This window comes from Rhinatrema bivittatum, chromosome 11 (genome assembly GCF_901001135.1).
Source record: "Rhinatrema bivittatum chromosome 11, aRhiBiv1.1, whole genome shotgun sequence".
NCBI classification, from domain to species: Eukaryota; Metazoa; Chordata; class Amphibia; order Gymnophiona; family Rhinatrematidae; genus Rhinatrema; species Rhinatrema bivittatum.
Window position 1 is genome coordinate 55,766,701 of NC_042625.1, and position 26,026 is coordinate 55,792,726.

General features: G+C 43.7%; 1 protein-coding gene across 5 annotated transcripts in view; it reads left to right on the forward strand.

The window, feature by feature from the left end:
* MIIP (migration and invasion inhibitory protein) overlaps positions 1 to 26,026 on the forward strand; it is a 37,813-nt gene that overhangs the window by 1,349 nt on the left and 10,438 nt on the right. For 4 of the 5 annotated variants that reach the window (XM_029571022.1, XM_029571018.1, XM_029571019.1 and 1 more), the window contains exons 2-8: positions 3,152 to 3,333; positions 4,748 to 5,302; positions 8,446 to 8,545; positions 9,385 to 9,496; positions 15,702 to 15,766; positions 16,458 to 16,581; positions 16,802 to 16,898. In XM_029571022.1, the coding sequence (XP_029426882.1) occupies positions 3,181 to 3,333; positions 4,748 to 5,302; positions 8,446 to 8,545; positions 9,385 to 9,496; positions 15,702 to 15,766; positions 16,458 to 16,581; positions 16,802 to 16,898 (1,206 nt within the window). In that variant the 5' untranslated portion in view covers positions 3,152 to 3,180. Of the gene's footprint in view, positions 1 to 1,368; positions 1,626 to 3,151; positions 3,334 to 4,747; positions 5,303 to 8,445; positions 8,546 to 9,384; positions 9,497 to 15,701; positions 15,767 to 16,457; positions 16,582 to 16,801; positions 16,899 to 26,026 lie in introns of those variants that run through there. The other variant, XM_029571020.1, reaches the window with a different exon arrangement.

The following is a 26,026-nucleotide window of genomic DNA, read 5'->3' on the forward strand; positions in this document are numbered from 1 at the left end:
CTGATCCAGCAAGAGACAGACTTAGACAGATTGACCAAGATACCCCAACTTCCAAGGGAGAAAGAAACCGATAGACACCCCAATTCTGAGGGAAAGAGACTGACATCGCAATCACAGATTCGAGAGCAAGACCAACCAGATATTCCAAAACGAGAAAGAGGTTGAGATAGACTTACCAAGACATGCCATATCTGAGAGACCAACTGAGAGCCCAGTCCTGAGGTGACAGAGAGCCTGACAAAGCTCCCCAACCTCAAGAGAAAGAAACAGAGACATCCTAACCTCCGAGGGGGGAGAGAGAGAGAGAGCTCAAGATACCCCTATTCCAAGAGAAAGAGAGGATGATCAAGACATCTCCTGATCAATAGCAAGAGAGATTGAGACACAAACACCTAAAAAAGGGAGAGAAAGAGACTGACTGATATATGCCAAATCCCAGGGGGAAGAGAGAAAGGTTGACTGAATTCCCTGAGCCAGAGAGATAAAGAGGGAAACTGCAACACAACACCTCAACTCCGAGAGGGAGAGCCTAACCGAATCACTTCTAAGGGAGAGAGAACGAGCCCGACCGAGACACTCCAACTGACCAAAACAACCCTGAGCCAGAGTGAGAGGCTGAGACACCCAACCCCAAGAGAGACCAAGATATCCCAAAACTGACCGAAACAGAGACCAACTGAAAATCCCTGAACTATAGAAAAACTGATTGAGACATCCTGAGAGAGACCAACCAAAACACACCAGCCCCAAGAGGTAGAGAGACCAACATTCTAACCCTGAGGATGGGGGAGAGAGACAGCGATGTTCCAGCTGTGAGAGAGAGGCTGAGACACCTTAACCCTAACATTAATGAGGCTGAAATACCAAAATCCCAAGAGAAACCAACTCAGATACTTCAAACCTGAGAGAGAGAGACTGCTGAACGACTGAGGCACCCCTGAGAGTGACAGACTGACTGAGTTGTAAGGGTGCTTTGAGCAGATTTTTTATGAAGCCAGGCTACTTTGGTGGTGGTGAAAAAATAGTTAATTACAGCACAATGAGATTGCATTGATCAGACTTGTAGAAAAGGTCAAGGCTCTTGAAAAGCTAAAGTATGTTAAAGGTCAGCATAAAGTTTAATTTCTGCCTTATGGGCTCAATTTACAAACTATCACATGATTTAAAAGAATCCAATTAATGACAACCAATTGGAAAATGTTATACAAATAAATGAACCTATTGGTGTGAAAGTTGAGGGGCAGTAATTTATTTAACAGAGTGTAATGGCTCAGAAAAGATGACCTGGCATTTACTCTGCAGTGTCTGATAAGCTGCCTTCTCCTATTATGAGATGATTATAAAAGACTAAAGATTTTTCTCTTACTGGCTTTTAGTATTCAATGTTTACTAGCACCCCCAACAGAGATCCCCTAACCTCGAGAGAGAGAGAGAGAGAGAGAGTGGCTAAAATCCTCCAATCTTGGGAGAATAAGACACCCCGCATGAGAGAGACCAATGCAACAAACTGAAGATGACCAACCCTAACCCAGAGAAAGAGAAACCACGATGCCTCCAGCTAGAGAGAGGTGAAGCTGCACTGATTCTGTTCTTCAACCCTCTCTCAGAAGAAAAGATCCCAGAAGGTACCAAGAAATCAGATAGAAGGAGAAGACACAGTGAAAATAAGACCAGAGTTGGAGGGCACACATCTTGCCTTTCACATATCCCCCACAGAATCTCAAGGATGAAAGTGTCATCACATGAAGCTTAAGGGAGGAAGGCACAAAAGCAATGCAAGAAAACCATTTTTTTATACTGAGGATGGTGGACACTTAGATCAGTGGAGGGGTAGAAGACAAAACAGTGGCAGAAGTCAAGTATGATGGCATAGACAAAATGGGACATTTTTTGGTACAGGGAGAGAGACAACTACAGACATAGACTTGTGACAGCATAATAGGCAGGTACAAGTGGACAGGCTAGGTGGATCTACTTGATCCTTATCTGCCAACATCATCTGTTTGCAAGCCTGGATTTAGGTATAGACAACATAGGCCATTGCCTAGGATGCCAAATACCTAGACCAAAAAGAAGTTGCAGCTGTGCCAGGAAGAAGCCTGCTCCAGCAATCCACTTAAAGCTGACACTGCTGTGGCACACTGGGATTTGGGGTGTGGTAGGGGGACAAGAACTCCCCCTTCCCCCCACACACATGCTTTACAATCCCCAGGGTCTCCCACCCACCCTCCACTCTTCAGCCTTGCGTATGGGTGCAAAGTTCTTAAATTTCTGTTATCAAAGAACATTTATTATAGCATAAATGCTGTACAAAAATTACTTTGGGAGACAGATTTCAGGTTACGACCAGAGTCTGCTACAAAGATGATCACCATATTTTGATTTAAAAACCAAGTAATGAATTACTGGAATTCTGATATAAATCTCTGATGTTGCAGAGGTGTTTAAGCCTAAAGATATGGAAAGTATGTGAGTAGTAGCTATGGGCATTGAATAGGAGAATAGCCGTACCATTCATTAGTAGGTTCTGATGCTTAGAGATTTCAGAGGCTGAGTAGGATTGGGAACTTGGAATGGGAGCCTCCAAAGAATACTCTGTACTGCAGTGGTACGGGTAGTTTGATAGAGGGTATTCTTTCTTTTAAGCCAATTATTGGCCTATGTTAGGCGCATTGTGCTACTAAATGCTATTTTTTGAATGAGATGCTAAACTAAAATTATGTTCTTCCTGTTCATGTTAAAGATGCCAGAGCATGTTAAAGATGCCAGACCTGTTCATCTTCATCTTTTAAAGTTCAGCACAGATATCCTGCTTAAATTCTTGTTGTAGAAAGCACCTAAGTATGCTAAGAAAAAAATAATTTCCTGGTATCTAATGTATGCATCCTCCATGTTGCAGTTTAGATAAAAGTATTTGGCAAATGTGCAAAGAGCCCATCAGGGAGGAAGAGCCAGGAATCTGTTGTAACTGTGCACATGAACCACAAAATTAAGCATTGGTGGATGAAAGCTTTCTTCTCCTTTGAACTTATGCCTCTGTTATCTGAACATTTGTATTGAGTTTTTATTACATCCTTTTAGTTCCTTCAAAGGTACAGGTTTTAGACCGTACTTTAAATAAATAATGCAACGTTTCTCTCTATCCCCGCAGTTGGTTTGCAGTAAAGAATATTAGGAAGGATGTTGGAACTGGAATATCTGGAAAGATTGCGTCTTGAAAACAAAAATCTCTTGGAAAGACTGAAAGTGAAACAGAAAGAATTTTGGAAAATGGATCCAGAAAAGAGAGTGCATTCTCAGGAGCGCCTTTCACACATTGCTCCCAAGGCACAGGTATGCATCAGGAACATCAATAAGGATATAGGAGAGAAGTGCTTTTCCTACTTTGCATACTGATAAAGGGGTCTAAGTTTTTGCAGACAATTCGCAAGTTCCTATGGCAAACTCGATTACTTTGCTTGGACCTGCCTGCAGATTTTCATTAAAATTTTGGACACTTTATCAATCTGTACTGTATTTTTCCTATAATGGTTGGGATGGTCAACACTGTAGCAAGTTTCTATCCCAATTCTTATTATTGCAGTTTTCTGGAGAGTGAAACAGTTCTCTTACATCAGTTTCCTAATGTAAATTAGTAATCATTAAGTTTGCCATGTTTCAGTATAAAATATGTAAATGTATGATCTGATCTCACATTAGAAGGGTGGATTTGAATTAGTTTTGGAGCACAGGTAAAATACTGCACAATGTAGTTTAACTTGCAGTCATTTTTCCGGATACGCTGGAGCAGCAGCATAAAATTTAGGGTTAAAGGGCATTGGTGTTAGTATAAAATATTGAGAAGTTCTACTGACAGAACTAAGGGACATTGGAAGGAATTTGTATGGGGACTGAATATTGCACTATCATGGGATCCTGATCATCAGGATTCAGATACAGTGGTAGAGTGGTGTTGGAGCTCCCAGTTCATAAACAAGTAGTACATTTCATTTATTGCATTTAATGAGATTGGTAACTCTAGTTTACCATCAGCAGAGATCCTCTTTCATGTGCAGAGGATAAAAAAAAAATCTTACAAAGCAAATGTTCTAACCATATTACCTGAGAAGTGGTACTAGAGGAAAAGAAGGAGAAGAGGAATGTGATAGAGATGCCCAGATAATGCAGAGGTATGAATAATTAGGGACCTTTGTTTTCAGATTTTATTTTCCCTAGGAATTTCAATATTATAGCAAAAAAGTCAATGACTTTGTTATAGCATTGACATTCCCATGAAAAATAAAATAAAAACTGAAAATGAAGGTCCCTATAAATAATGTCTGGGGCAAGCACTTTTCATTGGAAAGAAAGCTCTGGAACAAGGGATCATGATATGAGGCTATAAGGGAGTAGATTCTGGAGTGCCCTTAAATATTTCTTCACAGTCTCCCAGTGGAGGCTGTAGAGACAAAAATAATACTGGCATTCAAGAGAGTATGAGACAGTCACAGAGAATCCTTAGAGATGGGGAAATAAGGATAAATCTGGCGATCAAGTAATCTGTGGTATTGGAGCATGAAGGAGAAAAGGGTCTTTTGCTGTCACATTCTTTGCTGAGATATAGTTTTGGCAATTCACTGTGACTGCAGTAGCCTGCATGTATTTAATAATTGTCTGAGCTATAAATTCCATATCCACATAAAACAGGCTTTCCTAGAAACTTTTGTTTTGGGGAGTACAGCTCTTTGTCTTTTTATGCTTCTTACAGGAGGAGGCTAAAACCAGAAGTGCTACAGATGATGAGACCAGAAGAAGTGGTAGTGGAGAGGGAGACCGGGAGGATTCAGTGAGATTGTTTGTAGAGGACACAGTTACTGTTGCTGCCTCACCAAGGACAACCACCGTCACCCCTCTAAGAGAAGCGTCACACACTGGGGAAGTGCCCAGAGTACAGAGTAATGGTCCCTTTGTGCATGGGGATACACCAGCTAAAAGGCCTTATGAGTTAGGAGAGAGCTTCCTATCTCAGCAGAAAATCACCAGAGGAGAAAGCACAGCCACGGACTCCGATAAATGCCACAGCTTGGTTTCTTTTCCTGCGACCAGAGGCTCCCAGGACAGGCAGGAGATGATTCAAGGTCCTGGTGGCTCAGTGTACTATTCCAAATTCCAGAAGTCTCTCTTCCAGTCAGGGTGTGAAAGGTCAACTTTGGAGTTAGCAAAGTATGCAGACAGGTTGTTAATTGAAGGAAACAAACAGTCCATGAAGGAGGTTAAGAAACCCAAATCCATCTTGGTTACACCTCAAAACAAAGACACGAAGGTAAAAACAAAGAGAAAATGTTGGTAAGAATATCTTTGCACATAGATTCACCAGCCTAGTAAGAAGGGCTTTAAACTAGGTTTATTGGGGAATGGGATGACAACCCAAAGGTAAGCTGGAGACATAACCCAAATCAAGTCTTGGGAATGGGGAGCTGCATAGAGCCTTATATTAGGAGGTGGTGATATTGAAGCAGTAGTGAATTGGAGGTCTTTTCAAATAGTGGATGGGAAAGCAGGGGGGTTGTTAAGTTGTAGTGGGATTGGTGCAGTTCCGGTGAAGGAACAAACAGGAAACAAGGATGGAAGTAATTAAATCTCTGTGAGACCACCTTGAGGACTGTGTTCAGGTCTGGAGGCTACATCTACAAAAGGATGCATGGTCTGCACTATAAACCATATATAGAGAGAGATGAAAGGAGTTAAAGATATACTCTAGGACAGGGGTCAGGAACCTTTTTGGCTGAGAGAGCCATAAACGCCACATATTTTAAAATGTAATTCCATGAGAGCCATACAATATGTTTAAAACTAAATACAAGTAAATGTGTGCATTTTATGTAAGATCACACTTTTAAAGTACAATAAGTCTCTGAAAATATTACACCAGGCCTTAAGACACCAATACATCTCCTATTAGGAAAACGGACCAAGTCAGGCTGCTATAGAGTCCTACACAGAAACTACACGCCAGCAGAAAACCTCACCTGAATCACGTGCTGTCCCTCACCTAACATAGAATAAAGAGACCAAAACGCATAACAAGAAGCATGCAGACAAAAACTGAACTGGAAACTGCAACAAGCCAGAGTCTCTGTATGCAGTGTAACAAAGGAAAAAAGAAATATCACACATCCTTATAAAACAAATCAAGAAATATAAAATCATCAGCAGTAAAACTGTACTAACAAAAAGAACATATTTCGAAACAGCTGATGAGTGGAATATCCAATAATTAAAAACTCATATAAAACATTTCCAGATACCAACAAAATATTTCAAAATAGCAGACACAAAGATCCAGTAATGAAAAATAATAAGGATACAAAAATTTTTTTGCTCTGCATACCTGGGAACGTTTGATATCCAGGTGTCCTGAGATTGTTCTGAATTAGCAGGAGGTGGGGTGGTTTGCTTGGAACTTTCTCCTCTCTCAGTCACATACCAGCGCTCTCTCTCACACTGGCTCTCAATGACACACCTATACACACATGCTCTCAGTCACTCACATATACAAATGTTTTTTCTCTCTCACTTATATAGGCTCTTAATTACACATTTACACACATGCTGTCTATCTTTTCACGCTTACACACACACAGGCTTTCAATCACATAAATACATGCTGTCTTTTTCTCTCACACACAGACTCTCATTCACATGCTTACAAACATGTCCTCTCTTTCTCTCATTTACACGCAGGCTCTCAATCACATACTCACATGCTCCCTCACCTAAATCAGCTCTCAATCACACACAGACACACATGGTCTCTCTCTCTCATTTAAACACAGGCTCTCAATCACATACTCACATGCTCCCTCACCTAAATCAGCTCTCAATCACACAGACACACATGGTCTCTCTCTCTCATTTAAACACAGGCTCTCAATCACATACTCACATGCTCCATCACCTAAACCAGCTGTCAATCAGACACAGACACACATGATCTCTCTCTTACTTATACACACAGGCTCTTAATCATACATACACATGATCTCTCTCACACACAAAGGATCTCAATCATACACACATACTCTTTCAAACAAACAGGTTTTCAATTACAAACTTACACATACAGGTTCCCAATGGTAAACTTACATTCATGCTCTCTCTCTCACAGGCAGGCTCTCAATCACAGACATACTCTCTTTCACATATACAGGCTCTCAATCATTCACATACATGCAATCTCTCACACACACAGGATCTCAAACACACATGCTTGCTCGCTCATTCATTCACTCTCTCTCTCCCCCTCCCCCCCCGGGAACTCGCGGCAGCAGCAGCCACCTCCCAACGCTAACCTCCTTCATTTTCAGCCCTCGCGGAGGCGAAGGCGGAGTCCCATCGGCCGCGGTTGAAGATTTTCATTTTCCTCCGAGCCGCGCTGCAGTCTTCTTCCCGTCGGACACTAGCGTGCCTGCGCGGGTCTTCCCGCGCAGGCACCCGATGCTCTCCACTTCCTCTTCCGGGCCGCGGGAAGAAGAGAGCACCGGCGTGCTCTCTTCTTCCCGCGGCCCGGAAGAGGAAGTGGAGAGCATCGGGTGCCTGCGCGGGAAGACCCGCGCAGGCACCCGATGACTCCAGCGCTGGCACCCGGCTGACACCCGATGACTCCCGCGCAGGCACCCAGATGACTCCAGTCGGCGTGCTCTCTTCTCCTCCCCCCCGCGGCCCGGAAGAGGAAGTGGTGAGCATCGGGTGCCTGCGCAGAAGAAGAGACCACGCTAGTGTGGTCTCTTCTTCCCGCGCAGGCACCCGATGCTCTCCACTTCCTCTTCCGGGCCGCGGGGGGGGGGGGGAAGGAGAAGAGAGCACGCCGGTGCCGCTGACTCCAGCTGTCCTGCCGCATTCCGCCCGGGCTGACAGCATTTTAAGCCCGGGCGGCGGAGGACCGGGGAGCAGCTGGGTCAGCGGGGAACCGCGAAGTATGGCGACACTTGTCTGCGAGCCAGATGCAGCCCTCAAAAGAGCCATATCTGGCTCGCGAGCCATGGGTTCCCGACCCCTGCTCTAGGAGAAAGGAAAAGGGAAGGTGTGATACAAACACTTACATATCTAGCAGGCTTCAGTAACATCATAGAAAGAGAAGCTGAATGTAAAGGGGTAATTATGAAGTTAAAGGAAAGGAAGAGTCAAAAGGAATGTGAGAAAATCCTTTTCACTGAGAGGGTAACTTAGAGCAGAAGGAGTTAAAGCAATGGTAGAACTCAAGCAAGCATGGGGTAGTTGCAAAGGCTCCTACGTGGCAGAGAAGACCATAGATCCAATAAGATTTGTGATAGCTCAGCAGGCAGGCATAAATGGGCAGAGTGGGGGGACCAGGTGGTTATTTTCTGCCATCATCTTTTATGTTTCTGTATAATAAGGAAAACAAATCTTTCTTGTGTTGTGACTTTATTTCCTTCTTTCCAAAAGGAGGCTGGTTTTATGACTCACTTGTCCAGTCCTCGAGAAAGTCCATTCCCTGCAGGCTCCTGGTCAGTGTGTCCTCTCCTTGGCTATGACTGGATAGCAGGTGAGTCTCTCACCAGTTATGTAACTAGGCTTTGGGACAGGGAGAAAATGTCAGAGTGATTGGAAGACTCAGTATATTGCATGGACAGAGTTAAGTTCCATCTTCGTCTATGTCTTGTAGCATTTTCTACTAATTTTTATATTGTTCTGCAGCAACTTGAATGAATGCTTTTTTTGTTTTAGAAATGTAAACTCATTATGTATGTTTTTATTTTAACCTGCTCTGAACTTATTGAAGGGGCGGGTAGGAAATATTTTAAATAAATAGTTTCCTAGAAAGTGGGAAGGATCAGGTTGGGGGACGTAAGTTAAGCACTTATCACTGATTTTCAGCATGATGTGCTTAAATTGCAGGCTGTTGTTAGGTTACCCTGAGTTAGGGAAGTTTCCAGCCAAAAACTTAGGCCCCAATGTTTGACTGAAACTTTTCTTAACTTTAGGTGCCTAAAATTGAGGGACTTAGTTCAGGTGCTCAGCTTTCTTTGAAAATTGACCCCTTAGTGTTGTCAGTATTGAGGCTTGAGAGGAGAAGAGGGGGTTCAGTAGCTCCACTTTGAAAGCTGTGAAGGTGATGTTGACTTCAGTTCTAACAAAGACACAACCAGACTGTCCAGATTGGTTAGGAGAATGAATGTAATGAATTGACTGAGGTAAGCCTAATTTGTATTAAAAAAAAAAAAAAAAAAGCAAAACAAACTAGATTAACTATAGCTCTGGCTGTCCGCATTGAGGTAGCATAAGTCCTGGATGCTTCATGACTGAAGCCACCAAGAGTAACACATCCATTGCTTGCTTTACTTGTTTAATGTGCTTTCAATTTTTCCTAATTAATTTTTCCAGGATTATTGGACATGGATCCATCATTGTGGGAGAAATCTGAACAATATTTCTCTGAGCTATATGAGTTCCGGCAGGTGAACAGGGAGGAATGTAGCCCGGAATGTCATTTAGAGTAAGTCACTGGTGATATTAATTAGCATGGTCCTGGAGCAAAATGTTTTTGTCCATTGATGATGGACTGACTCAGTAGTAGCCCGCTTTGCCAAGCCTGACCTTTTAATGGGCATTTCCTGAACATACCCAGATCATTTTGTACTTATTTTGAGTGTTATGTTTTGTAAACCACTTAGATTGTTAGATGGGCAGAATATGCAATTTTCAAATAAATAAATATTGCTGACAAACATGCAAGTGTGATACCAGGCACTCAAACTTCGTACTTGTTTGAAATGGATAAAGCAGACTTTTCATTACTCTTAACAATTTTGTAAAGATTATGACAGTAACTTTCAAACCGACACGAGGGCACACTTTGGCGCGTGCGCAGCAAGATATGCAGCCATTTTATAACTTACATGCACATTATAAAATAGCCTGGGTGCGTGCACAAATCTCGATTCTACTGCATAAGTCAGGGCATTTTAAAACCGGCATGCATCCATGCTATTGCCAAGTGTACCAGTCCATCCAACAGTTCGCCCAGTTAAGAGCTAGGTCCTCCAAACCCTGCTGGTTTGATGGCCTGCATTTCCCCCAGGTACCCCAGACCCTTTAAACCCTTTTTGTTATACTTCCTCCATAGCAGAGGTAAAGTTTTGCGGCAGTGGACCTGGGTGCACGCCCAGGTACGTAAGTATTTAGGTGCACGTCTCTTGGCCACACCCATGCCCCCTCGACCATGCTCCTTTTTGAACTGATGTGAGATGTGCATACTGCGGGCTATATACACGCATCTGGGCGGCTTTTAAAATTTGGTGGGTGCGTGTGAGCCCAAGTCCCAGCTGTGTGCGCTTCTCACAATGTTGGCGCATGCAAGGCTTTTAAAATCTACCTCTTACCGTCTTTATCCAAGCTGTTACATTAGGTCTGTGGGTCAGTTTGGAATGCTGTGCATTGGCTGTGTAATTACTCTAAATATCTGTCAGTGCTTTTGTTTTTTGTTATGGAAATGCTAATTGCTTTCCATGCTTGTTTGTTTTTTTTTTTTATTTACACACATGGATGCCAATTTTACATCATTATGAGGATAACTTTAAAACGACCGTGCATATGTGGCTGCAAGCACACATGCGCTAGTATTTTGTATTATTCATGCAAGTGCACATACATTGCTCTGCACTCAAGCAGGACAACCCACCCCGGTGGGTTATGCACCTCTGCCAGCAGATGGAGATGGAGTAAGGCTGACTTGCTAATGTCACGGACATATAGCCCTGCCCCGACATCAACCCACCAGTATTCTCCGTCTCCAGAAGTCATTGGTCATGGATCACTGGGGATTGCTTTTAAAATATAAATAAATTAAATAAAGAAGTTATAGGAGAAGATAGAAGATTTCAGAGCACCACTTGAGCTCCTGAGGTCACACCTGGTTTAGTCCCTCCCTCAGCTGAGCATTTTAAATCTGTAAGCCTGGCTGGCTTAGACTTAAAAAAAAAAAAAAAAAAAAGCGGTTTGAGGATAAGGGTGTGCTTGGAGGTGAAGGCTTGTGCCCCCTCCTTCTGTAGCTGGTGACCCAATCGTGCTATCAGCCAGGGAGAGCTGAGCTCAGGTAAAAACAAACAAACAAAAAAAAAAACCTTATCAGGTCTTTTTCCCTTGGTGTGTCTTACCCCCTTTTCCCTCTCACTTCTCTGGGGAGGTAGTGTAAAGAGGAAGTGGCTTGGGCTCGATGGGGTGAGTAGCCTTGGGTTAGGCCCTGCTCCTCAGGCTCAGTTTGGCTAGTTGTGTAGTAGGCTATGGCAGCGATTTTTCTCGCACGCAGGGGTGTTCTTGCATTCTTGCTGCATGGCAGTATATTGACATAATCACGAAATATTATGTTCAGCTATGAAAAAGAAGAGCTCTTGTTGAGGAGTCTTACGACCATCATAAATTGCCTCTAGAAACTTTCAGCTTATATGCGAAGCCCATATAGCTCTGGGCTTGACTAATCATAGGTCGCAAGGAGTCCTGATATTCTCCATCCGGAGCTATAACATAAGATAAGGCACTAAATGTATGACTACTGATACGTGCACTTAGCTTAAATCCACTGTCAGCATGTGCAATCCTGAAGTCTATCGACTGTCAGGAGTTGATTGCGCAAGGTCACTGGAATGCAGAGGAGTGGCAGTAGACCATCAATTGGTTGGAAGTGCGTGCAGTTCGACTGGCATGCTTGTGGTTCGCTGAGCCTCTGTAAGCTTCAGCAGTAAGGATAATGTTGGACAATGCCACGACGGTGGCCTACATCAATCATCAAGGTGAAACCAGAAGCTGACAGGTGTCGGTGGAAATAGATAAACTCGTGGAATGAGCAGAACGACATCTTCAGGTCATATCATATTTAAGCCTACCCTTAAATCCTCTATTCAATAACCTGCCAATATAACCCTGTCTATCAACCTTACCTGCTCTCCATAGAGTTTTCCCAGCCCTCTCCCTCCTTCAGTCTCCCCCCAGATAACCCTAGATACTTTCTCTTGTGTGTAAAGCATTATCTGTGCTTTCTGTGCTGCCACATGATAACCTAATCTTATGAAATATATAGTGTATATAATTTGTCTATACATTTTACATGCCACTGGACACTTGCACTTTTACATCCCAAACTAAGTTTGGGACACATATTGTGTATATAAGTTTGCTATCTCTTCTTCATGCCTAATGCTCTCCTTCTTCCGTGCACTCTCCTTTGCACTGCCCAGTTCCTCTTTACCCTGTTTTTTGCAACTGCTCTCTTCCTATTTCGTTTCCCCCTGTTACATGTAAACCGGCATGATATCTCTGATGAAGGTCAGTCAAGAAAAACCACTAACTAAATAAATAAATATCTGCTTCCCACATTGCTGGGAAGGACAATGTAAGGGCCGACTTCCTCAGCAGGGAAGGCTTGGACCCAGGAGATTGGGAATTAGCAGACGAAGCCTTTCAACTTATAGTGGAGCACTGGGGTCGCCGATATCTAGATTTGCTGGCAACATGAAGGGGCCACAGTTCTTCAGTCGAAGAGGATAGATGCTGTCGTTCCTGTCTGGCCGCAGACCGGGGTGTTGTATGCCTTCCTGCCATGACTGATGATAGGCAGGATCATTTGAAAGATTGCGAATCAGATCTACAATTGTACTTCTGGTGGACAGTCCTCTGACTGCCTCTCAGGACGGATAGATTTCATCGGGGCCCAAACTGCCAGATGATCCAAGAATGTTTTGTCTTACAGTTTGACCCTTCAGAGGGCTCGGTTGCTGAAGTGTGGTTATTCTTCGGTGGTGACTTCCACTTTGCTCCGGGCCTGGAAATTTTCTACATCCCTAGCTTACGTTAGAGTTTGGAGAGCGTTCAAGAGCTGGAGTGAGGAACAAGGTTCTCATCCTCTCAAAGCTGAAATTCTTCTGATAATTGGAATGTTTACAGTAAGTCTTGCTTAAAGGCTTAGCTCTTAACACTCTGAATGTGCAGGTAGCAGCTCTCGCTTCTTATAAGGGGGCAAGTCAGTGGGGAAGCATTGTCTTCCCATCCTGATGTATCCAGGTTTTTTAAGGGAGTTAAGCATCTGCGCCTCTTTGGGACCTGAATCTGGTCTTGAGCTTTGACAGGACCCAATTTTTAGCCACTGTGTGGTCTTTCTTTGTGGCTGCTCACCTTGTAAACAGTTTTTCTCAGGTGATCTGTTCATCACGATGGGTTTATATATACTGCAAATCATAAATACTAAGTGATTAATGGAAAAACATTCACAATATCCATTGTGCATAAAACAAAACAAATCACACAGACCAACAAAAATGCTCTCCTTATGTAGTATAATTAATTATCTACTCATATCACACTAGACCTTCACAATACCATAACTTAAACAGAAGATGATCTTAAATCATGAGGCTTCTCAGCCACAAATGCCAATTTGGTGGGAATGCGTTTCTGAGCTGAAAACTCTTTCTTGCCATGAGCCGTTCCTATAAATGATTCTGGGGGCAGTACAACTTTGCACGTACCTTTCTTTTTGCTGAAAGTGGTTTTGAAGTTTCATTTGAATCAGACCATTTCCCTGCCTACACCAGGATAGAGATGAGCATGATTATCATCTGTTGCATGCCTTGGTTGTCAGGCAGGTGCATTACTTGAAGTTTACTAAGTCTTTCAGGAAGTCTCATCTGGTTTTGCTCCATGGTGGAAGTAAACAAAGTGATCTAGCGATGCAGGCAACTATTGCCCATTGGTTAAAGAAGTCATCACATCTGTATCCACTAGGGCTTAGGCAGTATTGTGGGTGGAGCTTCGGTTGGTATTTCCTGTCGAGATTTGCCGAGCAGTGCTGTGGTCCTCCTTACACATTGTATCCAAGCATTATCGCTTGGATGTTTGGGCCTAGGAGGATACGGCCTTCGAATGTGCAATGTTGACAGGACCAAGCTCAGCCTCCTACCCTTTTAGGGGGTAGCTTTAGTACATCCCACTTGTGTGAATTGGCCTGCCTGAGTGCAGAGGAAGGAGAAATTACTCCTTCCCTGTACGTACCAGGATCAGTCCAGACTGCTGGGTTATGCCTCCCTTCTAGCAGATGGAGTCCACCCTTGGCTGCTTACTTGTTTTTAGATTGTCCCTTATGTCGGGCGATGAAGAGTGTTATTTCTGTTAATTTGTTTGATAACTGGTAAGTGACATAACCAGGTCCTACTATTAGTGCATGCTAATTGTTTTATCTGAGCTCATGGTTGGAATCATGAGTGGTTGACTATTAGTAGTCATGTTTAAATATAATCAGTTTGTCCACAGAATACTGGCGGGCTGATGTCAGGGTAGGGCTACATGTCCGTGATATCAGCGAGTCAGCTTTACTCCTACTCCATCTCCATCTGCTTGTAGAGGAGCATAACCAACTGGTGTGGATTGGCCTGCCTGCCTTAGAGGAAAGGAAATTATCAAGTAATTTCTCCTTATATAGAATATACCTCTTCACATGTATATCTGCTTCTAATTTTGCACGAGGAAATGGTATTCGTGTATTTTCCTTAGCATTTGTCGACTTTTACATGTGCAAGCCATCAAAATTTGTAATGAGCGTGTGCAGGAAATGACCGGTTTTACAAATTAGTCCACTAGCTTGCCCAGTCAATCCCTAAGTCATCAAAACCTCCCTGGTTATTCAGCCTGCACTCCCCCAGTTTATCCAGACTGTTCATCCAGTAGGTAATTGGCTATAAAGAGTGTTATTGTGACTTAACCTGATAAATAGCAGAAGTAAATGGGTGCAGGTAACAGCCACACATGCGCTGCTTGCACTAATTATAAAATAGCAACTTATGTGCACAACTGTTGGCCCTACCCTGGAATGCCCCCTAGCCTGTCCCTTTTTTAAGTGCGCCAATTTATTCGCACACCAGTACTTCAGTGTGTATGTGCGAGCTTTATAAAATAGGACGGACATGCATATGCGCTATAAGGTGAATTTTAAAAGCTGAGTGCACGCATTAGGAGATGTACGTGCATGTGGGACGTTTAAAAGCCACCCACATGCACAAACAAGTTCTGATGCGTGAATATCTCACTTCGGACAGAAAAAGGGGCGGAGTGAGCGTGGGCTATGGGCATTCCGGAGTGCCTGTAAGTACATATGTACCTGGGTCCGAGCCAAGATCTAGTGCTGCGTAATTTTATTTCTTCTATTGAGGAGGTGTAACTCTAAATAAAGCTGTTTGTAGGCATCTCCGAGGCATTTGAGGTTCTGGAATAATGGGGAGTGCAGGCTAAAGAACCAGGGAGGGTTTGGAGGACCTAGCCCTAGATTGGGCAAACTGGTGGACGAATATGGTGAAACTGGTCTTGGCGTGGGCGCACCCTTGTTATAAAATTCCCCGACTTGTGCAGCTCAAACCCGACTTTACACAACTTTGCGCTCCCATTCGCAAAATTAGGAGCACACATGCACGCCAAGGCTATTTTATAACATACGCTCGTAGATGCGTGCATGTTATAAAATTGCCGCATTTTTGGGGGCGGACTAACGCACATGCGTTTACGTGTGTGCCCACGTGCCTGTTTAAAAGTTACTGTCTATATGTGCACACATCTGCAAATTTTTTATGTGCACTTCTCTTTTAAAATTCATCTTTATTTCTTTTAGAATTTGACTTAGCAATTATTATTATTATTATTATTTTTTTTTTTTTTTGCAGATCAGATATATTGGATTTTTCCACTACTGAGCAGGACAAGGTTATTTCTCTTGATTCCCATCCATGTAAGTCAAGCTAACTTGAGGTGTTGCTGAAAGTGCCTGGATTTCTGACACAAGCATTAGCTTTACTCTGATGCGTGTTGCAGTAAATTAACTTTGGGGTCAGAAAAGAATGGAATATTAAGCCTTTTACCTTTTTTTAAAGCTTTTTAGCTACATAACAGGGACATTTATTCTGTGTGCTTTTAACAACCATAGAGGGAAAAAAAGGCCTGTGCTGCCCCTTCTTAGGATGATTGTCAGTCATCCTGATTTCCATAGGCCAGACAAAGGGTTAGCAAGACTTCTCTGAGGAGGAGGCTTAGAATGGGCCTCCAGCTCTGTCAGAACCATGGCTGGGATCCTGGCACCATGAGCCTTCATTCACCTCACCTGGTGATTTGTTCCCCCTATTTTATAATCCATCACCACCACCTCGCCAGCGTAACTAAGATGTTCATTGTAGTGTTCAGCTGTCTCTGGAATCCTGCAGTTGGGCCCTGAATGTAACCGTTAGGTGTCAACCTTGAACAAAGACCACAACTTTGCGCTCCCTCCCATGGGCTGCAAATGCAGCCTCTGCAGCATCCGCAACCCCCAAATTTCTCTTCATCCAGTCAGACCTGACTTAGTGATCGAACTGGGTACCTTCCACATGGCAATGCACATCACTCCCACTGGGCCAGCTCGGAGATGATGATTATATGTATTTCAGGTATTTACTGCTACAGAGTGAATAAGCGACTGTTTTTGAATCCTTTGGGTTCAGAATTGTGCCCTGTTTGTAAAACTGCAAGAAACCAAGAAACCAAGACAGTGGAAGAGAGAGCCTATGTCAGGTCTGTACAAGTTAACTCTTGCCTGCTAGAGGTGTTTCAGGAAAGACTGTTTAATAGGGAAAACATGCATACTATGCACAGATTGTGGCCATGCTTAGTTGTCAGGGTTTTTTTTTTGTTAATTTTCTTTTTTGTGCTTCAAAACAAAGCATGTCTGTGTAGGAAGGGGTGGGGCTTTGATTGTACATTACTTAAGGCAGATGTTTCTGATGTGATGCAGGGTTAGCTTTCCAAGATCCATACTTCTTCCTCTCTATACATCTAAAGTACATCGGTGGAAGAGCTTTGATCCCACGGACAGCCTGGCTTTAATCTCTGTAAGTTGTTGCCTTTCTTGTTCTTGATAAATAAAGAAGTTTTCATGGTCAATATGTGTAAGATTGATTGTAAGGTTGATAGCAATGTGCTGGAAAGCTAGGAGTTCTAGGCTCAGTCTAAAACCATATAAATGGCAGGTTCCATGGGCAGAATTAATGACATGGTTTGCAAAGTATGCAGACATATTGTGTAGGGAGCTGTGGCATGTGCCATGTACAGAGGTGGGGTGAACAAGTAGGAACATAAGAGCATAAGAAGTGCCATACTGGGTTAAACCAATGGTCCATTAGCCCAGCATCCTGTCTCTGACAGTGGCCAATCCAGGTCACCTAGAAGTTGCCCAGAAGATCCCTGTTGCTCATTCCCAGATGTAGGAGTTGGTGATCCCCATGCCCTTCTAGCTAATAAGCATTAATGGACCTGTCCTCCATAAATTTGTCCAAACCTTTTTTAAGGTCTCAATAAAGGAGGCAAAGTCAGTTAAACAATTTACATCTAATTAAATATTAACATGATGCATCATGTTTAATTGTGTGGATATAGTACTGTTTTTACTTGCTGACAAATTATCTAAAAAATATATTAGGTACTCTGGGGTAAATGATTGAACAGTCCAGCGGCAGTTGGTTCTACGCGCATGCATCATGGCTTGGTGATACCCCTTGCACATATTTAATGTAAATCCCTCTGCACTCAGGCAGGCCAATCCACACCAGTAGGTTATACACTCCTATCAGCAGATGGAGACGGAGTAAAGCTGACTCGCTGATGTTTCTGACATATAGCCCTACCCTGACATCAGCCTACCAGTATTCTGTCTTCAGCAGATGGTGGACATGCATCTCCCTTGTAGGGATTGCTTGTGGTAAAAAAAAAATATATATATGTATATATAAAAGACTAGGAGAAGATTCAGACACACTGCTTGAATTCCGGAGGTGATACCTGTTTAGTCTCTTCCTCAGTTGAGCACTAAGTCTGGAAGCCTGACCAGGCGTAGATTAAAAAAAAAAAAAAAAGGCAGGATAAAAAAGACGAGGGAGTGCTCGGCAATGAAGGCTTATGCCCTCTTCCCCTAAAGCCAGTGACCTGATCATGCTCTCAGCCAGGGAGGGCTGAGCTCAGGTAAAAAAAAAAAAAAAAAGTAGGAAAGTTTTTTACTCCTCTTCTTTTCTCCTTAGCAGGTCCTCCTTCGCTCTGCGTTTTTCCTCTGCATCTCTTACCCCCTTTGCACTCTCACTTGTCAGGGGAGTAGTGTAGAGTGGAGGTGACTTGGGCTCGGCGAGTTGAGCAGCATTTGGCTGGGCCCTGCTTCTCAGGCTCAGTTCAGTCAGCTGCATGCTAGGTTGCGGTGATGGGCTGAGTAGGGGGATTCGATAAGGCCGGCAAAGAAACCCAGGCCCATTGGGGCTGCGGGGGCCACGAGGGGCAGGCGAGTCTTAGGGGCCCCGGCACTGCTGCCTGCCACGGAGAGCTCCTCTGAAGCTTCAGAAATGGATGATCTGAAGGTGCAAGACCCTCCGGGGTCGGATCCAGGTTGGTGGATCAGGACCCAGATCAGGCATTGTCGAAGAACCCGGCCGTTGAAGGCAATGATCCCAAGGTGGTACGGTTGTTCCACAAGGAGGAGCTGGGTATAGAGGTCCCACAAGAGGAATTGGGAGCAGTGGACCCAGTCATGGTTGGCCTCCGGGGTCCAATGAGGTCTTATCCATTTCACAAGTCGGTCAGCACATTGCTGTTTAGGGAATGGGTTACTCCCAAATTCCCTGTATGTACCAGGGAATTTACCCTGACCGCAGAGAGGAATGTTACCTCTCTGCGGTCAGCAGCCCCAAGGAATGCGCTTCTCGGGACTGCAGGTCAGGACGCGGCAGGAGGGAGGGAGAGGTTGAAACCTCCAACGTGCACCCCCAGTAAAACTGGGTTAGGGAATAAACCTAAAAGAACCAAATAAGGGAGGAGGAATAGCCATGGTTAAAGCAGTGGGCTACGAACCAGGAGACCAGGGTCCTTGTGACCTTGGGCAAGTCACTTTACCTTCCGTTGCCTCAGGTACAAAAAACTTAGATTGTAAGCCCTCTGGGGACAGGGAAATACCTACAGTACCTGAATGTAAACAGATGTGATATCTCAGATCAAATGTCAGTATATAAAAATAATAAATAAACAAAAACTTACCCCATACAGCCAATTAGGGAAAGGAAGAAACAGACAGTGAGAAGGAACAGATCTGTCTGAAAGTTAAAGCAGTATAACCTTTTTTTTTTTTTTAATCTAAATAACTTGATCCATCTAACAAAGCTTAAAAGAAGAAAGGAAAGAAACAAGTACTCTATCCATGTACTGGGGAATCCAAGGTTCCCCTGCTCCTGTCTGCTGGAGTCAGAAAGATACTGGAGAGTGTCAGAGGGTGCACTGGTTTATAAGGCAGCACCCTCCGAAGCTTTGTCTGACTCCATCTGCTGGACAGGGAACATAACCCACCGTCTGGACTGATCCATGGTACTACAGGAACGAAAATTAGCAGGTAAGGAATGATTTTCTTACAGGCCTGAAGGTCAGCAGGGCCATGGAGAAATTCTGTCCTTTGCCAGAGGATACGCTTGAGCTTCTGAAGGTCTCGAAGGTGGATGCATATGTTTTGGCTGTTACTAAGAAGATGACCATTCCAGTTGCCGGTTCTATGGCTCTGAAGGACCTTCAGGATAGGAAACTGGAAGTGCACCTCAAGAAGATTTTAGAGGTGTCTGCCCTTGGCGTTCGAGCCGCTGTGTGTAGCAATTTTATATTGAGGGCCAGCTTATGTTGGGTGCAGCAGTTACAGGCTGACAGGTCCTTGTCTGAATCCGAGACTAATCAGGCAGAACAGCTGTTAGCCATAGTGGCGTATAGTACGGATGCCTTGTATGATCTCATCAGGACTTCCTCCAGGACTATGATGTCGGCGGTTTCGGCCCAGAGATTCCTCTGGTTGAGGACTTGGTCGGCCGACGTTTCATCCAAGTCTCAGTTGGGAGCTTTGCCCTTTAAAGGGACATTGCTGTTTGGTAAGGACGTGGATCAAGCTTCATGGTGAGAATAAGGTCCATAAATTGCCTGAAGATAAGCCGAAAGGGAAAAGTTCCTTTCCTCCTCATTCCCGCTTCAGAGGGAGTCTGCGGTTTCGGCAGCTCAGAGCATCAGGGAGCACACAAAGGCAGTCCTCGGGCAGACAACCATCCTGGAACCAGTCCTTTTGAGGGCGTAGGTTGGATAGTGCTGGCTCTTCCCAAGGTGGAGGTGGAGCTAAATCTACCCAATGATGTGAGGCTGGTTCACTCCTCAGTTCTATTGATAGAGGGCTGGCTGGCTTTGTTCTACGAGTAGTAGACCAAGATCATGTCAGACCAGTAGGTCTTAAGCTTGCGCATGTTATAAAATCGGGTGGCCTCGCACACATATGTGCCGGATTTTATAATCCATGCGCGCAAGGGGGAGTGTACTTTTGCAAAGTCCACATGGCGACACAATCGGCACTTTCCCAGTTCCAATTAAGGAGTGGACTGGGAGAGAACTTCCCTAACCCCCTGCCTAACCTTCCCTCCCCACTCCCTAAACCTATCCTACCTTACCTCTTTTTTTTTATTTTGTTATTTGCTGCTCCTCGGGAGCAGAAATAATTTACGTGTGCCAGCCGGATGCCGCTGCGCGCTTTGCTGGGATAGCGGCTAATGGCCACTGTCCTGGCTAGCCTCCGTCTTGCTCCGCCCAGAACATGCCCCCCAGCTCGCCCCCTTTTCAGGGCCCGGCAGTTTTGCGTGTAAGTGACAATATTTGCGTGCGTGGACGATTTAAAATTCGACCGTTAATGTACTGCACTTTCAAATAGGCTTGATCAGGATGGTTCACAAAATCACATTCACAGTGTTACATAAAAGTTAACTTAACATAATATATAAAATAGTCATTAGTTCAAATGTTTTACAACCTTGTAGCTCAGCATCTTTATCTAGCTTATAGTGCCCGCATGTCTAGGTAAACAAGTACAAGGTTGTAGCACAAAGGAGATTGGGCAGCTTTTAAACTAAATCAAAGGGGAAAGCTGACAGACACTAAGCAGCACATAGTTCGGAGGGAGGTATCTTAGAAGGATACTAATGAAGCATTAGAGTTAGGGCAACCCAACAAAGAGGTTCCAATAATAAGAAAAGTAGTCTAAGTGCCTATAATTAAAAACTCACCTGAGCTAAGATTCCAATTTATCTCAGTCAACTGAAAAGCAGAATGTTAATACAAACAAAACACACTTTGAAATGTTTGTATGCTAATGCCAGAAGTCTAAGAAGTAAGATGGGAGAATTGGAGTGTATAGCAGTGAATGATGTCATAGACTTAACTGGCATCTTAGAGACATGGTGGAAAGAGGATAACCAATGGGATCATGCTATACCAGGGTACAAATGATATCGCAGTGACAAGAGAGAAGCATTTTGGTGGCGCTTTATGTCAGGGATGGCATAGAGTCCAACAGGATAAAGATTCTGCAGGAGACTAAAGGGGTAATTTTCAAAATAATTTATACATGTAAATGTAATTACAATTGTAGCAATTTTCAAAAGCCCACATTCATGGGTAAAGTGCATTTACCCATGTAAAGCCCATGTTAAAGTGTGTACATTCTTTTGAAAATCAGGCCCTAAATGCTCAACCAAATCTTTATGGGTAGAAATCTCTTGTATGTTGGGGAGGAGTATAGTACCATCCACCTGGCCAAGATGGTGAGACAAACAGTGAAATTCTAAGAGAAATTAAAGAAGTTAACCAAATTAGTAGTGCAATAATAATGGGAGATATCAGTTACCCCAGTATTGACTAAGTAAGTGAAACATCAGGACATGCTAGAGAGATACAGTTCCTGGATGGAATAAAAGACAGTTTTATGAAGCAATTGGTTCAGGAACCAACAAATGAGGGATGTAATTGTCAGTGGCGTGCAGGATTTGGTGAGAGGTAACAGTGCAGGAATGGGGCAGTAAGTAAATCCACGGGCTGTAGCACTAAACTTTCAAAAAGGAAACTTTGATAAAATGAGAAAAATAGTTAAAAAAAACAAAAAAAAACCTGAAAGGTGCAGCTACAAGGTAAAAAGTGTGCAACAAGTGTGGACATTTAAAAAAAAAAAAAAAAAAAGACCACCCTAGAAGCACAGCCCAGGTGTATTCCACGCATTAAGAAAAATGGAAGGAAGGTCAAATGATTGCCACCATGGCTAAAAAGTGAGGTGAAAGAGGCTATTTTAGCCAAAAGATCTTCGTTCAAAAATTGGAAGAAAGATCCATCAGAAGAAGATAAGATAAAGCATAAGCATTGGCAAGTTACATGTAAGACATTGTTAAGACAGGCTAAGAGAGGATTTGAAAAGAAGTTGGCCTTAGAGGCAAAAACTTACAATAAAACTTTAAGTATACACAAAGCAGAAAGCCATCACAGAAAGATTAAATGATTTCTTTGCTTCGGTGTTTACTGAAGAGGATGTTTAGGAGATATCCGTTCCTGAGTCGATGTTCAAGGATGATGATTCAGATGAACTGAACCAAATCATGGTGAACCTGGGCGATGTGGTAGGCCAGATTGACAAAATGAAGAATAGTAAATCACCTGTACTGGCTGGTATACACCCCAGGGTTCTGGGCTCCAGGGGTGATCCGGGAAACTATAGACCAGTGAGCTTGACTTCAGTGCCGGGAAAAATCGTAGAAATTGTTATAAAGAATCACAAAACATTTATATAGGTGTAGTTTAATGGGACACAGCCAGCATGGATTTACCCAAGGGAAGTCTTACCTCACAAATCTCTTACATTTTTTTTGAAGGGGTGAATAAACATGTGGACAAAGGTGAACCAGTAGATGTAGTGTATTCAGATTTTCAGAATTCATTCGACAAAGTCTTGTATGAGATGCTTCTAAGAAAACTAAAAGATCATGAGATAGGAGGTGATGTACTTTTGTGGATTACAAATTGGTTAAAATACAGGAAAAAGAGAGTAGGATTAAATGGTCTGTTTTCACAGTGGAAAAAGGTAAACAGTGGAGTGCCTCAGGGATCTGTTCTTGGACCAGTGCTTTTTAATATATTTATAAATGATCCTGAAAGGGGTACGACGAGTGAAGTTATCAAATTTGCAGATGACACAAAATTATGCAGAGTAGTTAAATCTCAAGTGGATTGAGATAAATTGCAGGAGTTTGGAAGATTGAGCTTCCAAATGGCAGATGAAATTTAACATGGACAAGTGCAAAGTGATGCATATAGGGAAAAATTCAAAATTTTAGGAGAACAGGAATGACTTCTTGTGTGACACGTTTCACTGAGATTAAGGGCCTATGAGCACCCGCAGGTTGAGCCCTTGGGTTCTGGCGGCCAGCAGGACTTAGGTAGGTCCTTAGGGTGGTGAAGAGAACTAGAGTCCATAGGCACACTGGGGGTCAGGGCAGGCAGCAGACAGGCCAAGATTGGGGTAGGCGACTAGCGAGAGTGACAGGTCCAGGCTGTAGGCAGTCATGGTCTTGTCTAGGTGGCAGGCAATTGTAGTCACATCCAGATGGCAGGCAGTCATGGTCAGGTCCAAGCAAGTGGTCAGGTTGAAGCAAGAAGTCAAAATCTGGAGAGTCAGGCCAGGGGTGGACAAAGACACTGGATAAGACAGACAAGACAAGGCAAGGCTGAAGAAGTCAAGGCTGGAAGACAAAGCTGGACAAAGAATCAGGAACACAGGAACTGGGAATGCTAGGCAATATGCACTGCAAGGCAGGAGACCCGTTTGATTAAGCAAGAAGGGCTGAGCAACCGGCACTTAAGTAGGGAAGCCTGATGACATCATCTGCAAGTGCTGTAAAGCTGCTCTCCCGCCACGGAAGCTTTAAGGGATGTGCGGCTGCGCACATGCATGACTTTGGAGGCAGTGCAAGGAAACTGATGGCATCATCCGAGCTGTGTCGAAGACTGCCGGCGTTCCAGGGTGAGTGAGCGGCTCGTGGGGCCATCCTGCGAGCCTCGAATCCTAACAGTAGGGTTTAGGGGGTGACTGTGTATTAAGATATCCTGCTAAAAGTGTAATTAAGATATCTGGCAGCTGGTTTACTTTCTATGAAGCGAGTCCATTGAAGGCTTTTTTAGATGATAGGATTGTTATGGTATCTGTTTTTACTTCTGAGCCTGTTTGACCATTTTTTTGTGGTTGGTATTAATGGTGCTCTCACAATCAGTGTCCTTTTGTAATATTCTTTTCTTCATCATATTAGTCCCTTAGTTTTGTTTATGATCCCCTTTCTTTTTGGGGACTTGAAAGAGGGAGTTGCATGATTGATATTTATTTGAATGTTTGTAAAACAATATCGGGCGGATTTTAAAAGCCCGGCTCGCGTAAATCCGCCCGGATTTTCGCGAGCAGGGCCCTCGTGCGCCGGCGCACCTATTTTGCATAGGCTGTCGGCGCGCGCAGAGCCCCGGGACGCGCGTAAGTCCTGGGGTTTTTTGAAGGGGGCGTTTCGGGGGCGGGACGTGGCGTTTTGGGGGCGGGACCGGGGCGTGGCCCATGGGGCGTGGTCGAGGCCTCCGGACCAGCCCCTGGGTCGGATGACGGCGTGCCAGCAGACTGCTGGCACGCATAGATTTACGTCTGCTTCTCGCAGGCGTAAATCTAGGGACAAAGGTAAGGGGGGGGTTTAGATAGGGCCGGGGGGGTGGGTTAGGGAGGGGAAGGTGAGGGAAGGGCGAAAGAAAGTTCCCTCCGAGGCCGCTCCGATTTCGGAGCGGCCTCGGAGAGAATGGAGGCAGGCTGCGCGGCTCGGCGCGCGCAGGCTGCCCAAAATCAGCAGCCTTGTGCGCGCCGATCCAGGATTTTATAAGATACGCGCGGCTATGCGCGTATCTTATAAAATCCTGCGTACTTTTGTTTGCGCCTGCTGCGCGAACAAAGGTATGCGATCGCGCTTTTTAAAAAAATCTACCCCTATATATATTCCTGTTTAGTATATGCTGTATGTAATATCTTATTTATTAACAAGCATATTTTGCTTGTTATATGTAAATTGAAACTTAAAAAGAGTAAAAAAAAAATCACAGGGCCCCGTACTGATCCCTTTGTTACTCCACTAACAACCTTACTCCATTTGGAAAGCTGATCGTTTAGTCCTACTTTCTGTTTCTGGCTTTGGAGTTATTTTGAAGAGTATATTGAAATCTTGAACTCTGTGTGGTGGCAGCCAAAAAAGCAAACCGAATAATAGCAATTATTCAGCAAAGAGTGGGGAATAAAACGGAGGACATCATAGATCAATGGTGCAGGCACACCTTGAACGTTGTGAGTGGTTCTGGTCACTCCATCTCAGAAAGGATATAGCAGAATTAGAAGAGGTGCAGAGAAGAATAGAGAAAATGGTTAGAGTTGCAACAGCTCTCTTATGAGGAAAGGCTAAAGAGGTTAGGGCTCCTCAGCATGGAGTAGAAATGATTGAGGGGTGGGAGTACGATGGAGATCTATAAAATCATGAGTGCAGTGGCATGGGTAAATAAAGGACATTTAGTTACCCTGTAAAATAATAGTAAAACAAAGGGACACTTCATGAAACTATTAGCAGACATATTTAATTCAAATCCTAGAAAGTACTTTCTCAATCAATGCATAGTCGAGCCGTGAAATCTGTTGCCATTGAAATGTGGTCAAGGCAATGATCACAGTGGGATTTCAAAGAGATCTTGTCAAGTCCTGGAGGATTTATTAGTCAGATAGAGTAGGGAAAGCTGCTGCTGGGAGTGAGTAACCTTTTTTGGGACCTGCTGGGTGCTTGTGACCTGGACTGGCCACTGTCAGAGACAGGATGCTGGGCTCGATGAACCTTGCTCTGACCCAGCATGACATTTCTTATGTTTTTGTTTGAACATTATATTTCTTTATTTGAGCCTTTCCTCCAGATGGAATGGCCATTCTGTGTTTTGTACTTATATAAGCTTCAACATTACTACATGCCTCTGTATTTAATCATCATCTTTTGATACTGTGATCTTTTGCCAGTATAAGTGTTTTTGTAAAATATGTTTTTAAATCTTGCATTCTCAAATGAAAAAAAAAAATCAGAAAAAA